Raw genomic sequence first — 19,200 nt, 5'->3', positions numbered from 1 at the left:
CTTGGGATGTAGCTTAGTTGAAGAGTGCATGCTTAGCATGTATGATGTCCTGGGTTCCCCAGCTTTGGAGGGAGGGGCACAGGGAAGCATCAGAGGGATTCAGCCTGGCTGAGGCGGTATTAGACCAGCAGGTCCTGGAGTAGTAGATTCCACCATGGCATCACTTTCCTGAATATGTTTGAAGGATAACCATCTGGACCTTTGTATCTCCAAAGCTATGTAAATGCAGTTAGTATGAGTATAGCTTTTTACTGGTCCAGAGTGTGGGTTGGAGGAAATGTACCTTTTTATTTTGAAAAACAAAATTTGATTAGATCATTGAAATTTTCTTTGGCTTTACTGGTGATTCTGTTTTTCAGAGTCTATCAAGTGAATTAAAGTGTCAGAGGCTCTGTTATGATCTCCTGTGATCCAATCATTCCTTTAAGATTCCATCAAGGCTGGAAAGTGTTTGCAACTTTGAGCCATCAAAAGGGTTTCGTGGGGCTGGGGCTGGGGCTGGGGCTCAGCGGTAGAGCGCTCGCCTTGCATAGCATGTGCAAGGCCCTGTGTTCCATCCTCAGCACCACATAAAAAATAAAATTAAATAAAGGTATTGTGTCCAACTCCAACTGAGAAATAAAAGAAAAAAGGGTTACGTGGATTTGTCTAGAGCAGTCCTCTTTGGGTTCTGCCTCATTATGTGAACTTGCCCTTAGTTAGGTATCAGGGAACCTAGACTGAACAAATAGGACTTAATTCCAACCCTACTGGAGAATATCGTGGGTATAAGGGGCACAGACATTTTATGCAAATGATTTCCTTAAAGTGGTAAAGGGAGTTACTGTACAGTTTCTTTTTATCAGTCTTGTATTCCATGTCCCTTGACCCTTTCTTTTCTTTTCCTTTCAAAGCGTATATGAAATTTAAATGCATTATTGATATATATTAATACATTTGTATCCTAATTTTCAATAATTGGATGCATGGAATTTTTTATGAGCCTCCCAATTCAATTTTATTGTTTTTTGTGTATCTGTAATCTTCAAATTATTTATATATATATATATATATATATATAGACATATATTGATATATATTGATATTTTCTCTTGTGCTTTATAGCTGTTAGACAAAATGCTTATCCAGTGAAAGTGATCTTATGAAAAGCCCAACCCAGAAGAATCAGAAGTGGACTATTAGGATTTTAATTTTTGCAGAGCACGCTTGACCTGGATTTTTTCTTTTCTTTTTTGTCACTGTAATATGTCCAATCTTGACTCTTGAACTTCAAGCCTTGTTCCTTGAAATTCACCTTATTTTTGGACACTTAACTTTTTGAAGTCGTGATGTCTCGAGAGACGGATGCAGAGAGTCAACAGTCCCACAGCAGCACCTCTCCTCAGGCTCACGCCAGTGGTGTCTCTTCACAGTCCCAAGGTGGCTTCACTCAGTCCCAAGTCCTCTCCCCACAATCCCACGGGTCCTCACAGTCCCAAGGCACATCCAGCTCTTCTACCAGCACGGCACCCACCTCCAGCCAGTCCTCTCACTCCAGCTCCGGGACGTTAAGCTCCTTAGAGACAGTGTCCACTCAGGAACTCTATTCTATTCCCGAGGACCAAGAACCTGAGGAACCTGCCCCTGCCCCTTGGGCTCGATTATGGGCCCTTCAGGATGGGTTCACCAATCTTGGTAAGACCTTTGTTGTGTTTTTGTATTCTGTTCAGAAAAGCAATTACAGATGATTGTTGCAGCACAAAACTCAGGACACTTTTGGCATGATTCTGGAGTTTGAAAGTGATGAAAGAAAAAAGAGCCACTGGTGGGTAGTGCACTGGCTTTTACTTGCTGTGGATTCCCTTCATTTATTCAAATATTAATGGGGCATTTGCAATACGCTGTGCATCTGAAAATCTGAAGAGAGCTGTGGATCCTCTTACAGATTCCGCTCGGAGTGGTGGCGCACACCTGTAATCCCAGCGGCTCAGGAGGCTGAGGCAGGTGGATCACGAGTTCAAAGCCAGCCTCAGCAAAATCGAGGCTGCTAAGCAAATCCATGAGACCCTGTCTCTATATATAATACAAAATAGGGCTGGGGACATGGTTCAGTGGCCACATGTCCCTGAGTTCAATCGCTGGTATAAAAAACAAAATTGCCGATTCATGCAAAGTTGAAAACATTATTATCTAATCATAGAATCTTTGCCATTTAACCCCTGATGTGGTTTGATATAGCTTCAAAGCTGTTCAGAATAGGCATGGCTCTTGGGCTGGGTTTGGGGAATCAGTGGTAGAGTGCTTGCTTAGCATGTGCAAGGCGCTGGGTTGGATCCTCAGCACCACACGAAAAATAAATAAATAAAATGAAGATATTGTGTCCAATTACCACTAAAAAAAATTATTTAAGAATAAGGATGGCTCTTTTGTTGCTGGGCTCGCTCTTTTGTTGACTACCTGTTTGTTATTTATTTTTGTTTTTGGTACTGGGGATTGAACCCAGGGGTGCTTAACCACTAAGCCACATTCCCAGCCCTTTTTTTTTTTTTTTTATTTTGAGATGGGGTTCACCAAGTTGCTTAGGGCCATGGTAAGTTGCTGAGGCTGGTTTTGAACTGTGTTCCTCTTGCCTCAGTTTCCAAAGCCGCTGGGATTACCAGGCTATTTTTTGTTTTGAGCCAGAGTCTCACTAAGTTGCCCAGTCTAGCTTTGAACTTGTGATCTTCCTGGCCTCAGCCTTCCAAGTTACTGGGATTATATGCATGTGCTGCCATACCTGGTATAATCTTAAATTTAGAAGTATATATTTGGAGTTATTTGTTCCTTTTTTTAAGCCATATTTTAAAGATATGCTTATAGACTTAGGTGAGTGAGAAACAGAAATGGTAAGAAAGCATGAAATGGGATGTATTAGTTTTAGTAGTCACAAAACATTCAAAGAGCCTAAGAGGACTGGGGATATAGCTCAGTTGGTAGAGTGCTTGCCTTGCATGCACCAGGCCCTGGGTTCAATCCCTAGCACCAAAGAACAAAAACAAAAAAGAACCTAAGAGGGTGACCAGTAGATAATAAAAGTGTCCCCCTTCCCCATCGTATTGGGGATTGAACTCAGGACTTTGTGTATGCTAATAGTAAGCATTTTACCACTGAGCTACATCCTCAAGCTCCAGTGGTAGAACACCTTTTTTTTTTCCCCATCAAGTACTGGGGAAAAAAAAATTGTGTGAGAGCACAAATGTGAGACTTTATTTCTGGACTCTGAGTTCTGTTCCATTGATTTATGTGTGTATCCTTATGTCAGTACCAAACAATCTTGGTTACTGTGGCTTACTAAATTTTGAAATCCAGAAACATGAGTCTCAATTTGCTTTTCCAAGATTGAGCTATTCTGGATTCCTTGCATTGTCATATGAATTTTAAGTTTGTCACTTCCTGCAAAGAATGCAGTTGAGGGTAGTTGAGTCTGTAACTGGGGGAGTCTGGACAACCTTACAATATTGTCTTCCAATCTATGAACATGGAGTTTCTTTCCATTTATTTCAGTTCTTCTTTAATTTCTTTGAATAAAACTTTATAGTTCTCACTATACAAGACTTGCACTTTAAAGAATGTATTCCCAAATCTCTGCTTTAATGTTTACCTTTTGATTTTGATAAAATCTAAACAGAGCAACTGGGTTGTGACTCAGTGTGGTAGAGCACTGAGGTACTGAGTTCGATCCTCAGCACCAAATAAAAGTAAAACAAATAAAGGCATTCTGTCCATCTACAACTATAAAACATTTTAAAAAATATTGTATCCACTTAGAACTAAAAAATTATACATAAATACAAAAAAAATCTAAACAGAAACTTTATGTCCACTGAACAATTACCAATTGCCCCTCCCCCAGCCACTTGCAACTCTAATCTACTTTGTGTCTCTGGGAATTTACCAATTATAGATACTTCCTGCAAATGGAATGATAACTCAATTGTTCTTTATTTCTGGCTTATGTCATACGGCATCATGTTGCAGGGTTCATCCATGCTATATCATGTGTTAGAACTTCCTTCCTTTCTTTCTTTGCTGGGCCTGAATCCCAGGGCCTTGCCCATGTTAAGCACATACTTACTTCATCATGGAGCTTATACCCCCAGCCTTTTCTTTTTATGACTGAATAATATTTCACTGTATGTCTATCACCATGGTTTGTTTGTTTATTTATTTATTTATTTATTTGCTCTATGTTGATTGAACCTATGGATTGAACCTGGAGCCACACATGCTAGGCAAGTGCTGTACCACTCAGCCACACCCCAGACCCCCCAACTCCAGTTTTTTATTGATGATCACCTGGCGTTATTTCCAGCATATACCTATTGTGAATGATATTGCTATGAATATTAGCAAACAAATATCTGAATCTCCTTTTTCAATTCTTTTGGTATATACCAAGGAATAAAATTGCTGGATAATATGGAAATTCTTTGTTTAACCTTTTAAGAAACTGCCAAACTATTCTCCATAGTGATACATCTTTTTGGAGAAATGTTTAGATCCTCTGCTCATTTCTTAATTGCTTCTCTCTTTTTTTAAAAAAAATTTAAAATTGTTGATGGGCTTTTATTTATTAATTGATTTATATAAATTAATAAATTGTGGTGCTGAGAACCGAACCCAGTACTTCACACATGCTCAGCAGACGCTCTACCACCGAGCCACAACCCCAGGCCATGATTGCTTCTCTTTTCATTATTGACTCCTAAGTGTTCTTTTATGTATTCTAGATACAAGTCCTTTATCAGATATGTTTAGCAAATATAGTCTAACTGTCTCAGCCTTGTCTTTTTCATTCTCTTGATGTTGTTCTTTGGTGTATGCAGACTTTTTAAATTTTGTTGGCTTCCTTCTAATTTTTTTGTTTTTCTTTTGTTAATTGTGGTTTTAACATCCTATGTAGGAAGAGGGTACTTAGCCAGGGTTTATGAAGATTTATCACCTTTTTTTCTCTTTGGGACTGTATAAGTTTAACACCTGCAAGAAGTTTTTGATACTGTTTTAGTTTATTTTATTTATGTTGTGAGATGGGGATTCCAACTCCATTATTTTGCATTATACATGCAAATGCACTTTTTTTTTTTTTTTTAAAGAGAGAGTGAAAGAGGGGAGACAGAGAGAGAGAGAGAATTTTTAATATTTATTTTCTAGTTCTCGGCGGACACAACATCTTTGTTGGTATGTGGTGCTGAGGATCGAACCTGGGCCGCACGCATGCCAGGCTTGAGCCACATCCCCAGCCCCCAAATGCACTTTTATTATGCATTTTTCTTAACACTATTGTTGAAAACAGGGATTCCCCCTCCCCCTCTCCCAGTTAATTGTTTTGAAGGCTTATGGAATATTGATTGACTGTTAATGTGAGGGTTTATTTCCTTTTTTTTTCCCCCCTATTAATCTATGCCTTTCCTTAGGCTAGTACTACATTGTCTTGACTATGGTAGCTTTATAGTAAGTATAAGTAAATTTTATTTTTTATTTTTTTGTACTGGGGATTGAACCCAGGGGTCTTCTACCACAGAGACACATCAAGGTCTCACTGAATTGCTTAGGGCTTTGCTAAGTTGCTGAGGCTAGCCTTGAACTTGGGATCCTCTATCTTAGCCTCCTGAGTCACTGGGACTATAAGGACAGGCCACTGTGCCCAGCAGAATCTTTTAAATTTGTGCTTAATTTTCAATATATTCTGACTCTTCTAAGTCTTTGTTTTTTTTGCAAAGAATTTTAATGTGAGCTTGTTAATTTCTGCAAACAAATATAATCAGGGTTTTTAGAGGGATTGTGTTGAATTGTAGATGGGTTTGAAAGTATTGCCTCATAACATTAAGTTTTCCTTTTTGGTGCTAAGATTGAACCCAGGGCCTCACACATCCTAGGTAAGTACTCTACCACTGAGCCAGATCCCCAGGCCATCAATATTAAGTCTTCCATTCTATGAACATTTATATAGGTCTTTTAATTATTTTTCAGTGGCGTTTTGTAGTTTTCAGACCATAGGATTTGCAGTTCTTTTGTTAAATTTGTTTCCAGATGTTTTATTACTTTTTTACTATTTTGAATGGAATTCTTTTCTGAATTGCATTTTAGGTTTGTTCATTGCTAATATATAGAAGTACAGGTGATTTTTGTATATTGATCTTTTTTAGTAGAATGTTGAATCAAAGTGGTGAGAACTTTGATTCTTGCCTTGTTTATAATGTTAAGGGGAAAGGTTGTAGTCTTTTGCCCTGAAGTGTGATGATATCTCTGGGTGTTTCATGAGTGCTCCTTCTCAAGTTGACAAAGCTGTCTTCTATTTCTAGTTTTTTCTTCTCTTTTCTTTCCTTTTTCTTTCTTTCTTTCATTCATTCATTCATTCATTCATTGTAAAGGGCTGTTGGACTTGTTAAAATTTCTTCTGTGAGGCAGGTGCAGTGGTGCACGCCTGTAATCCCAGTGGCTCAAGAGGCTGAGGCAGGAGGATCATGAGTTCAAAGCCAGCCTCAGCAAAAGTGAGGTGCTAAGTAACTCTGTGAAACCCTTTCTCTAAATAAAATACAAAATAGGGCTGGGGATATGGCTCAGTGGTTGAGTGTCCCTGAGTTCAATCTCTGGTATCTCCCCACCCCCTAATTTTTTTTCTTCTGTGTCTATTGAGATGACTTTGTGGTTTTTGTCTGGTGGTTTACTGTTACTGTGTATTACATTAGTTGGTTTTCAGATGTTAATTGAATCATACTTTCCTGGGTTCTCAGTCATGTACAGTCTTTTGTTCATTTATTAGTTTGAAGATGGGGGCTTCTGCTGTTGCCCAGACTGGTTTTGAGCTTATGAGCTCGTTATCCTCTCATCTGAGTCTCCCGAGTAGCTGGGACTCTAGACACACCTGGCTGGCTCGCTCTCTCTCTATCCATCTGTACACATACACTATTTTTGTATGTTGTTAGATTTAGTTGGCTATTTTATTGAGGATTTTTGCATCTGCATTCATAATAGATATTGGTTTGTAGTATTCTCATGATATCTTTGGTTTTTTGGCAGAATTGATATTCTTTAAATGTTTAGGAGAATTTAAAGTGAAGTCATCTGGGGATAGGCTCTTCTGTGTTGGGAGTGTTTTGATGACTAATTCCATTTTTTTACTTTTTTAAAAAAATTTTTGTTTTAGTTATATATATAACTATATATACCTTTATATATAATATACCTTTATTTTATTTTTATGTGGTGCTGAGGACCAAACCCAGCATGCTAGGTGAGTGCTCTACTGCTCAGTTGCAATCCCAGCCCCGCCATTTCTTTACTTTTATGGTTCTGTTAACATTTTCTTCTTGTGCCAGTTTTATATATATATATGAAAACTATATATATATATATATATATATATATATATATATATGTATAACTAAATATATATATATTTAGTTATACACGGACACAATACCTTTATTTTATTTATTTATTTTATGAGGTGCTGAGGCTCAAACCCAGTGCCTCACATGTGCGAGGCAAGTACTCTGCCACTGAGTCCCAGCCCCAGCCCCTTGTGTCATTATTTGATAATTTTTATCTCTTTAGACTTCTGTGTATTTCAATATCTGTTTCACCTAATTTTGTTGTACAGTTGTTCATATTACTCTTTTTTTAATACTTTTAATAAATTTGTAAATTTGAGTCTTTTTTCTTTAGTTGTAGATGGACCCAATACCTTTATTTTATTTATTTATTCTCAATATAATGCTGAGGATTAAACCAGTGCCTCATATGTGCTAGGCAAGTGCTCTATCACTTTTTTTTTTTTTTTGAACTCAAGGATTGAACTCAAGGGCACTTGACCACCAAGCCACATTTCCAGCCCTATTCTGTATTTTATTTAGAGATTTAGAGATAGGGTCTCACTGAGTTGCTTAGCACCTAGCTGTTGCTGAGGCTGGCTTTTTTTTTTTTTTTTTTTAAAGAGAGAGTAAGAGGGGGGGGAGAGAGAGAGAGAGAGAGAGAGAGAGAGAGAGAGAGAGAGAGAGAGAGAGAGAGAGAGAGAGAGATTTTTTAATATTTATTTTTTAGTTCTCGGCGGACACAACATCTTTGTTGGTATGTGGTGCTGAGGATCGAACCCGAGCCGCACGCATGCCAGACGAGCGCGCTACCGCTTGAGCCACATCCCCAGCCCCTGAGGCTGGCTTTGAATTTGCTATCCTCCTGCTTCAGCCTCCCATGCTGCTGGGTTTAACAGGCTTGTACCACCATGCCCAGCTTTTTTTTTTTTTTTTTTTTTTTAATTATAGCCATCTTTGTGGATGTGAAGTGACTGCATGTGTAATTTTGATAGATCTTTCCAAATTATTCTCGCTAGACAGTTGTATATAATTTGTATAAATTTTGTTCTTTCTGTGGTCAGTGTGTGAAGTACCTGCTCTTCCAGACCTCTCGCTAAAACTGTAGCATGAGACTTTTGGATTTTTATTAATCTAGTAGATAAAACATAGATACTTAATATATTTTTAGTTTCAAAATTTTCTTGTATTGAGTTAACTTGGCCATCTTTTCATGTTAGTGCTCGTTGTATTTTTTTCCTTATAAATTGTTTCTTCATATACTTTACTCATTTTGTCTAGGTTTGTTTTTTGTTGATTTATAGAATCAGTACTTTTATTGGGGAAGTTAGTCCTTTGTGATACGAATTTGCTGATGATTTCCTCATTGTCCCAGGTGCTGGAGCTGTATTTTTTTTTTTTTTTTTTTAAACCACTGGGGATTGAACCCAGGGTTAATTTTCCACAATCCCTAGTCCTTTTATTTTTTACTTTGGGACAGGACTTGCTAAGTTGCTGAAGATCTTACCAGATTGCTGAGGGTCTCAGTAAATTGCCCAGGCTGGCCTCGAACTTGCAATCCTCCAAGTCTCAGGGATTACAGGTGGCAGCACCACACCTAGACTCTTGCTCCTATCAAGCGTCCCATGCTGCCCGCTAGGCTTTATGTTCTCTCAGGGGAAGGTGGAATAACTTCCAGTTATGGCCTGCATGTAGAGTGAAATAAAGCAGGGTACCTTATCCTGACAAGTGGATGGTGAAATGGGAGGCTGCTTATATAGAAAACTGAATGAGAGATGATATTTGAGGCCAGACACAAAAAGCAATAGGGAATGAGCCTTTTGGGTAGTTAGGGAAAGGCCACAGAACAAATTTCTCCCAGCTAGTGGGACTGGGTGTAGCCAGCAAAGGAATAGGTGTCCAAGGTGAGGCTGGAATGGAGGCAAGGCCAGACCCTGAGCATCAATCAGGCCATAAGGAAGAGCATAATTTTTATATTAAATGTGGTAGGAAGCCTTAGGACGGGAATGAGCAGAAGTTATTATATAGTATTTTCCCAAGTCATTAAAATAACTAAGTTTTAATGACTGCATGTTGCTTCATGGTTATAGATTAGCCATTCCTTATTAAATCGTAGAATTTTGTGTTCCCCACCCATGCAGAGTTTTTAAATTATTTTGTTTTGGGGGGATGGGGAGTCCTGCTGGAGATTGACCCAGGGCTTTTAGTATGCTAAGTATGCCTTGTGCTACTAAGCTATACCCTCTGGCTCCTCCCCTCGAATTTTTAATCTTACAAACTTTTGATAATCAAATTTATAGATTGCCACCTCAGGCTGTTTTCCTACAAGTAGATTTTATGGGCAATTTTTAAAGGTGTTGATACTTGCAATGTACAGCTCCAGCATGTGCTTTTGTATTGCAGAGTGTGTTAATGACAGCTACTGGTTTGGGAGGGATAAAAGCTGTGACTATTGTTTTGATGAACCACTGCTGAAAACGACAAATAAATACCGGACGTATAGCAAGAAGCACTTCCGGATTTTCAGGGTAAGTGACAAATGTCCGTATACTTGGGAGAGCTGGTAATCTGGTCATTGCTCTTGGATGTCTTCCAACTATAAATCCCGGCTGTTAAACTTCGAAATAAAATGTTCTCTATTTTAGGAAATGGGTCCTAAAAACTCTTACATCGCCTACCTAGAGGATCACAGTGGGAATGGAACCTTTGTAAACACAGAACTTGTAGGGAAAGGAAAACGCCGTCCTTTGAGTAACAATTCTGAAATTGCTCTTTCACTATGTAGAAATAAAGGTAACATTATTATCTTATGTTTACTGGATTTTCTTTCCCCTCCTGTGTAAAAGGAAAATTAACTTTGTGAATTTATAGGGCACCATTTAAGTGGGTAAAATTTAGTTAGCATGCAAGATTTAATTCTATTGCCCTAGTTGCCTTTTTAAATCATGAAAAAGTTCTATCCAGACAGATTTTCTTAGGTTTGGTTGGCTTTATTTAAAGCCATGTGTTGTCAATTGAATTATCTTATTGGTTAAAATAAATTACAGTTCTTTGATTGATTGTTATGCCATATCTGATTGTTATGCCATATCTGCTTTAGATATATGTGTTATTATTGTTGGAGGCTATTAATTCATCCTCCTTCCCTCTCTCCTCCCTTGCTTCCTCTCTCTCTTCCTCCCTCATTCTTTCCTTTTTAAAATACCTTTATTTTGTTTATTTATTCTTATGTGGTGCTGAGGATCGAACCCAGGGCCTCACACATACTAGGCAAGTGCTCTACCACTGAGCCACTACTCCGGTCCCATCTTTCCTTTCTTCATTTCTTCCATTCATGCATTTCTGCATACACTCTTTGAGCTCCTTTTACATGCCAGGCATTAGGCTGAGTGTTTCTCTAAGAGCTCAATTTAGAGCACTCAGCTTTCTGTTCTTTTTTTCTTTTGTGATTCTGGAGATCAAACCCAGGGTCCATGCAAATACTCTGCCAGTATGTTACACCTCCAGCCCACCTTCTTAAATACCACATAGTGGTCTTGTGCAACTGAAGCTGTTGATTGTTATCAGGTAGCATTTTATAAATTTTATAAGACATTTTAAAAACATTCACTTATGAAATTTCATGAATATCATATCTAAAACAAACAGTTGTCACTTAGGGCAGAATGGAAAGAATGATTGATAAGAAAAATTGATAATTGACCTGCAGAATTAAAAGTAGCTCATAGTGATTTCAAATCTTGGAGCAAGAGAAAAACTTTTTTTTTAATATTTGTTTTTTAGTTATAGATGGACTCAATATCTTTATTTTATTTTTTGTGGTGCTGTGGATCGAATCTAGAGTCTCACACATGCTAGGTGAGAGCTCTACCGCTGAGCCACAGCCATAGTTCAGGAAAACTTTTCATCTTTAATTAATAAACCATAGAACTTCCCAGAAACCATCTGAGAGCAGAATGACTTGGAGAGAGAGAGAGAGAGAATGAATTTGTGTGTATTTGTGTGTGTGTGTGAGAGACAGAGAGAGAGAGAGAGAGAGTTTAAATATAGAGGTTCACATAAGCACTCTTACAGATTTTGATCCAGTAGTTCTAGATATTTGAAAAATCATAGCAGGGGCTGGGGATGTGGCTCAAGCGGTAGCGCGCTTGTCTGGCATGCGTGCAGCCCGGGTTCGATCCTCAGCACCACATACCAACAAAGATGTTGTGTCCGCCGAGAACTAAAAAATAAATATTAAAAATTCTCTCTCTCTCTCTCTCCTCTCTCACTCTCTCTTAAAAAAAAAAAAGAAAAAGAAAAATCATAGCAGGAGCTGGGGTTGTGGCTCAGTAGTAGAGCACTTGCCTAGCACCTGTGAGGTACTGGATTTGATCCTCAGCACCACATAAAAATAAATAAATAAAATAAAGGTATTTTGTCCATTTACAACTAAAAAAAATATTTTGAAAAATCACAACAAAGCCTGGCATGGTTGTACATGCCAGTAATCCCAGCTACTTGGAGAGACTGAGGCAGGAGGATCACAAGTTTAAGGCCTGTCTGGGCAGCTTAGTGAGACCCTGCAGTAGAACATCCCTGGGTTTGATTCTTAGTACTGTGTGTGTGTTGGGGGGGAGTCCTTAAAAAGGTGATTCTTGTGCAGTCATCTTCAGACTGACATCTGGCAACTGTAACTATATTAAGCATCGTAAAATGCATCTAATTATTTTTGGTGTGTGCAGTTGATCCTGGGACTTTGTGCTTGTAACACACACTGAGCTATCCTAGTCTCCAAAACTGCATTTTATGATTGACAATTTTCCCTGTTTCTGACTACTTTGTGTTCTGTCTGATTCTTATAATTGGGGTAATGGCAGTTTTTGCTTTTTTTGGTCACCTAGCAGAAGGAACAGTTGGGACAACATTGGGTCTCTTCTGGTCAGGCAGTGTGCCACCTTTTGCCTAGTCATCTAAGGGACACCTTTTTAAATTTTTTCTCTTTTTTAAATACTGAGAAAAACTTTAGTTTGTTTTATTTGACATAAAACTGTATGTATTTGTCACATACAATATGATGTTTTAGTATATGTATACAGCATGATGTATCACATGGTATCCCATATGTATGTACAGTTTTTATGCATGCCTATAATCCCAGCAGCTCAAGAGGTTGAGGCAGGAGGATTTAAAATTCAAAGCCAGCCTCAGCAACTTAGTGAGACCTGTCTCAAAGTAAAAAAATTCAAAAGGGCTAGGGTTGTGACTTAGTTGTTGAGCACCCCTGGCTTCAAGCTCTTGTTCTTAAAAAAAAAAAAAAAAGTATGTGAATATACTTAGTTCACATTGACACCCACAGTTACCTCACATTATTAACATTTTTTTGCGATAAAAATACTTAAAATCTATTTTAGTGATTTTTCAAGAAGATAGCATGTCATTATTAACTATGGTTGTTGTAGAACAGATCTATTCATTTTTTTCTAATTTGAACAAAGATGTCATATAGGTCAAAGGTGGCCCTGATAATGTAGACCAAACAGGTGCTCTGTGAACTTGCATTTAGCCAACAGATATTTTCTTTCTTCCTTTTTTTGTTTTGTATTTTATTTCTGATTTTGTTTTATTATTATTTCTTGGCTTACAGACTTTTTTTTAGGTGTTTGCCAATTTTTATAACTCGAAAGTTTAGATTTTTTTTTTTTTTAAGTTGGTTGCGGCGAGCCTACAGACCTGCAATCTGGGGATCTGCAGGCTCTGAGTAGAGGCTGCCTCCTTTGATTGGGGGATTTGTTTCCCTGTTAAAATCCTCACTTCTCCATCTTAACCTTAAACTCAACCCAGCTAAACTTGGGTGCATTTCCCTTCCTGGTTTGTGTGGGAAACTGTAGTCTCTGAAGCAGACCTTGACATTTGAGGAGAAAAGCATTCTTAGAACCCCTCAAATTTCCCTGTTTCAGATGCCACTGGAACATATAAGTTCATAAATAGCCACAGGCATAAAGGGGGATTCGTCCCTGGGTGGACATCAGGGAAGTGTCAGCTCCTACTGTCTTTTCCTTAGCCTGGAATCACTCAGGTAACTGGTGTCTGTGCCAGAGGCTGTTTTTTTTTTTTTTTAATTTTTTAATATTTATTTTTTAGTTTTTGGCGGACACAACATCTTTGTTGGTATGTGGTGCTGAGGATCGAACCCCGGGCTGCACGCATGCCAGGCGAGCGCGCTACCACTTGAGCCACATCCCCAGCCCCAGAGGCTGGGTTTTAAGGTTGTTGTAGGGAGGGCCAAACCCTTCACCTGAAATCTCAGAAACTCAAGGGTCTTAACCAATTTCACTCTTTCAAAACATTATAGGGGGCGGGGGTTGTGGCTCAGTGGGAGAGCTCTTGTCTAGCATGCAGGAGGCACTGGGTTTGACCCCCAGCACCACATCAAAAACTAAATAAACCAAATAAAGGCATGTGTCCATCCATAACTAACAATATTAAAAAACAAACAAATAAACCAAAAACAACAACACAACATTATAGGCAGGTACAAATTTATTATTGGAGGCTTTGTAGAAATGAGGTGTCTCATAACTGAATGCACATTTGGCATTGATGGGATTGTTGAATTATTAAATGAACAGTTTTATTTATTTTTAATGCAAATGTTATATTGAGGGCATTTCAACATGTAGCTTTAAAATATACGGTGATAATACTACAAAGTGTGGATGGGACAAGTGGAAATGTAGTGTTATGTGTTTCTTATGTACAAACTAGTATAAATTATATATTAAGGCAAAGTAAAATGTGAGGCCTGGGGATGTAGCCCAGTGAGAGAGTGCTTGTCTAGCACACGCACAAAGTCCGGGTCTAATCCCAAGCACTGCGGCTTGAATCTTGGGCAACTAGGAATGCATCCTCTAATCTGCCATTCGAATCTCCCTAAATGAGTGATTTTATTTTTTGAGATACAGCCTTAAAAATGTAGAAATAAAAGGGATTAGTTTAGACAATGCTATTTAACTTTACAAATAGGTTCAAGATGGTTTGTACCATAAAATACCAGATAGGTCAATGTAGAAATGTCTGAGAGAGGATAATATGAGTGTGGTCAGTACTGGCCTGTTTTTAAATTAATTGCTTTTTTGTTCTGGGCCTGTGGTAAGCTGCATGGGTATTTTGTATTAGTGCAATTAATTAATATTCCGAGGTCAATGAATGTGAGCAGCCATTATGTTATACGTTTCCTGTACTATTGTGAGCTCAGTGCTGTGTATTTCCAATGAAGGATGATATTTGATTATCATTTCTCAGGGGTTTTATAACATGCCTTTGCCTAGCTAAATAATTCCTTCAGGGTTATGTGTTAAATATAATCAAAAACATTTGTGTACTATTCCATATAACTATATTTTAGAATTAATTAATTTTCTAGTTGTTATGAATTAATAAGCACATTTCTGCCCTTTTTATCCCCTTAGTTTTTGTATTTTTGGATCTGACTGTAGATGATCAGTCAGTTTATCCTAAGGAGTTAAGAGATGAGTACATCATGTCAAAAACTCTTGGAAGGTAAAGTTTTTTTCTTATATAAATTGAAGTTCACTTTTTTCCTATACGTTTGTCATTAGTTTTTCATTCCTGATTTTATGACATTCATAATCTGTTCATAATATAGTTGTAGGGAAACTATTTGTGATAGGTATATTATTGATTGATATGATGATGATCAATTGAAATGAACTCTTTCCTTACAAATTTTATTGACAACTTTATTTTTTTGGTTCTGGGAATTGAACTCAGGGGTACTTTACCACTGAACTACATCCCTAGACCTGTAAGGTTTTTATTTTGAGATAGGGTCTCATTAAGTTACTTAGGGCCTCACTAAGTTGCTGAGGCTGGCCTCCGTCTCCTGAGTCACTAGGATTACAGGCATGCACTACCACACCAGGCTTGATGATAACTTTTTAAAAGCAGCTTTTAATGAACTGTAATTCATATACCATGTACTTTGTCCTTTTTTTTTTCTTCTTTTTTTTGTAGTCCTGGGCTCCTTGATGCACCATAGTCCAGTACCGTGCCCCTATCCCCAGGCCCAATTCATTCTTTTAAATTGATTGTACAATTTAGCATGAGACTCTAGGTGCAATTCCCAGCATGATAAAGGGTACAATTTAGTGGTTTTTACTGTATTCACAGAGTTGTGAAACTATCACCATAATCAGTTATAGAACATTTCTATCACCTTCCCCAAACCCACAATTATTGTATTTCTGCACTGTTCAGAATTTGTACCATCTTGGGACATGAAGTAATACAACTGTTGAATGTAACCTTGGGCAAAGTTCTCAAGATTTTCAGATTCAGACCCTTTAAGCTCTTAAAAATTACTGAGGAAAGGGCTGTGAATGTGGTTCAGAGGGAGACACTTGAGCATGAACGAGGCCCAAGGTTTTATTCCAGGCACTGAAAAACAATTAAAAAATAATAAATAAACCATTAAGGAGCACAAAGAGCTTGGTTTGTGTGGCCTAAATCTACTGATATTTCCTGTACTAGAAGTTGAATTTGAGATCAGTCATGGTGGTGCACGCCTGTCTCCTAGCATCTTGAGAAGCCGAGGCGGGAGGATCACAAGTTTGAGGCCACTATGGGCAGGTGTACAAACAAAAACATGTACACAAATGTTTATAAGAGCTTTATCTCAGTGATGAATTCTCATTTTTTTCATTTTTCTTTTGTTGCTTATACTTAGAGTTTAAGGAACTATTCACAAAAGGTAGAAACCCCCAAATAGATGTCTATCAAAAGATAGCTGGTTAAACCAGAAGTGGTATTTCTACATAATGGTAGATCATTCAGGTATAAGAAGGTATGAAGCTGGGGGCAGTGGTGCATGCCTGTAATCCTAGCAGCTTGGGGAGGGAGGCTGAGGCAGGAGGATCATGAGTTCAAAGCCAGCCTCAGCAATACAGAGGTGCTAAGCAACTCAGTGAGACCCTATCTCTAAATAAAATACAATATAGGGCTGGGGATGTGGCTCAGTGGTCAAGTGCCCCTGAGTTAGATCTCTAGTACCAAAAATAAGAAAAGAAAGGAAAAAAGAAGGAAGGAAGTAGCCCGATGCTATGTTATTCCTGTGTGTGGCCCGAGTGTGTGTCCTATCTCCTTGGGAGGATCACTTGAGTTATGGGTTTGAGACTAGCCTGGGTACCATAGTGAGACCCAGTCTCAAAAAAAAAAAAAAAAGAGAGAGAGAAAAAAAGAATAACGTGCTGATAGATGTTATAGCCTAGATGAACCTTGAAAGCGTATGTTAAGTGAAAGAAGCCAGACACAAAAGGCCACACACAGGGGACTGTGGATATAGCTCAGTTGGTGGAGTGTTTGCCTCACAAGCACAAGGCCCTGGGTTCAATCCCCAGCACCCAAACATACATACATAAATAAATAAATAAATAAAGGCCACACAGGATATGACTTCATTGTTGTGAGATATTCAGAATAGGCATATCAGTGGAGACAGCAGATTAGTGGTTGCTGGGGACGGGGAGAATGGGGAGTGACTGCTTCATTGTGTAACAGGTATGGGGTTTTCATTTAGGCTGATGAGAAAGTTCTGGAACTAGATGGTGGTGGTTACAGAGCATTGTGAATATACTTCATGTGACCAAGTTGTAGACATAAAATGACTGGTAAATTGTCATGTACATTTAATAAAACAAAAAAGTGTCTTGGTAAACCCCTCACCTCACTCCTTCAGAACCAACGGTAGTTATAGTAGTCTAATAATCCACTTCAGGCAGATAATGGATGATTGATACTTTGATAGCTGTTACCTTGGGCTGAGCCAGGCTTTGGAGAACTGATCCTACTTGGGATTAAGAGTGTGTTGCCTGATGTCCTGGATAAGCATTCCTTCCTCGTTAGTAGTATCCCAATTAATTTGAAATCCTATAGGAGAGCAAGCAGGTTAATTGTGCAATACTTTTGGATTTGATGTAGAAAGCAGTTCTTGCTAAATCAACTGTTTATGTACACTCACCCCCATACCCAAGGGCTTTATCTTTGAGCTACATCACCAGTCCTTTTTTATTTTGAGACCTCACTAAGTTGCTGCGGGTCTTACTAATTCTGAGGCTAGCCTCACACTGTGATCCTCCTGTCTCAGCCTTCCATTACTGAGATTACAGGCATGTGCCACCTATGCCCAACTGTACTTTCTTTTTTTTTTTGCTTCTGGTGCTGGGGATGGAACTCAGGGTCTTACACATGCTAGGTAAGTGCTCTACCATGGAGCCAGCTCCCCAGCCCCTCACTTTCCTTTTAAGACAGAGAGTGAGGACAGAGAAATGTACCAACGAAAGTAATTCATGTACAGATTCTGTTTTCTTGTTTGGGGGGTTCCTTTTTGACCTGCGATGACTCTTGCAGTGGATGTCTCTGACTTCTGAGATAAATTTCTCAATTTTTTATTGTCTTTCTGATCATTTCATAATTTGGGGCTGTAATAAGATTAATTCTGTATCAGCTCAGAACTGGTATTTGGAGCTGACTCAGTGTGGTTGGATGCCCCACTTACCTTTCACCTTGGTGAGGTTTCACTGTGTCCTCTGAAAATAGGGACAGTAAAAGGGTTGTTTATATAGACTATCTTAACTTCTAATGGTAGAGGAAGATAGGCACGGTGGGTCTCATGATTAAAAACATCCCCCATATCACTCTGTTTTTCCTTTTAGTGGTGCTTGTGGAGAGGTAAAACTGGCTTTTGAGAGGAAAACATGTAAGAAAGTCGCCATAAAGATCATCAGCAAAAGGAAATTTGCTATTGGCTCTTCGAGAGAGGCAGTAAGTACCTGTGTTTCTGGCTGGGTAGCTCTGCTTTTTCCTTTTTTTGATACTGGGATTGAACCCAGGGGTGTTTGACTGCTGAGCCACATCCCCAGCCCTTTTTATCTTTTATATTGACACAGGGTCTGGCTAAGTTGCTGAGGCTGGCTTTGAATTTGTGATCCTCCTGCCTCAGCCTCCCGAGATGCTGGGATGATAGGCGTGCGCCCTTGTGCCCAGCTGCAGCTTTTTATAGCTTCTTCATAACATCCCCCAAATCATTGTGAGATGACTGTTTTCAGTCTCAGGAACAACTGACTGCTCAGATAGTAATTTGTGACTGTCAAAGAACATTGAAAAATTTAAGTATCTTTTGATTAATCTAGAAATTGTTACTTATAGATAATTTTGTTCCAATAATTTTTGATTGTTTATTCCAGTTCAAAGTTGTTGCAAGATTGTTTTTACCAGATTTGAAATTAGAGAGTGACTGTTACAGTCTTATAGCTGTTTTCAATTTTTCTTTCTCTTCTTTTTTGGCTCATATGAATTCATGTTTCTCAGTGGTTTCAATTGTGTTGTATACAGCTGGGTATTCTGCTTTTCCATGAATGCAGGATGCAGGATAGCATAGACTTTTCCCTTAGCACATTCATCCCTTGTGATAACTGACTCTTCATTTCATCAACTTTCTTTCTTTCTTTCTTTCTTTTTTTTTTTTTTTTTTTGTGCCAGGGATTGAACTCAGGGCACTCGACCACTGAGCCACATCCCTAGCCCTATTTTGAATTTTACTTAGAGACAGGGTCACTGAGTTGCTCAGGGCCTCGCCCTTGCTGAGGCTGTCTTTGCACTTGTAATCCTCCTGTCTTAGCCTCCCAAGTTGCTGGGATTATAGGCATGTGTCATTGCTCCTGGCTCATTTCATCAACTTCTATCCTGATTTTTACTTTTGGCGTGCAGTCCTTTCAAAGGGTTAATTAAGCTACTCTTCTTTTTTTTTAATATTTGTTTTTAGTTGTAGATGGACACAATATCTTTATTTTTATTTATTTATGTTATGAGG

The 19,200-nt window shown here is 38.5% G+C and overlaps 1 protein-coding gene across 1 annotated transcript in view; it reads left to right on the top strand.

Moving 5' to 3' along the window:
• CHEK2 (checkpoint kinase 2) overlaps positions 1–19,200 on the top strand; it is a 47,040-nt gene that overhangs the window by 1,085 nt on the left and 26,755 nt on the right. The window contains exons 2-6 of the mRNA XM_081286165.1: positions 1,105–1,674; positions 9,735–9,859; positions 9,977–10,124; positions 14,783–14,873; positions 18,044–18,152. Of these exons, the coding sequence (XP_081142291.1) occupies positions 1,329–1,674; positions 9,735–9,859; positions 9,977–10,124; positions 14,783–14,873; positions 18,044–18,152 (819 nt within the window). The 5' untranslated portion in view covers positions 1,105–1,328. The remainder of the gene's footprint in view (positions 1–1,104; positions 1,675–9,734; positions 9,860–9,976; positions 10,125–14,782; positions 14,874–18,043; positions 18,153–19,200) is intronic.

This window comes from Spermophilus citellus (genome assembly GCF_964194105.1).
Source record: "Spermophilus citellus genome assembly, chromosome: 3".
Classification (NCBI taxonomy): Eukaryota; Metazoa; Chordata; class Mammalia; order Rodentia; family Sciuridae; genus Spermophilus; species Spermophilus citellus.
Note: the sequence above shows the minus strand (reverse complement) of the source record. Positions and strands in the feature narration are given on the sequence as shown.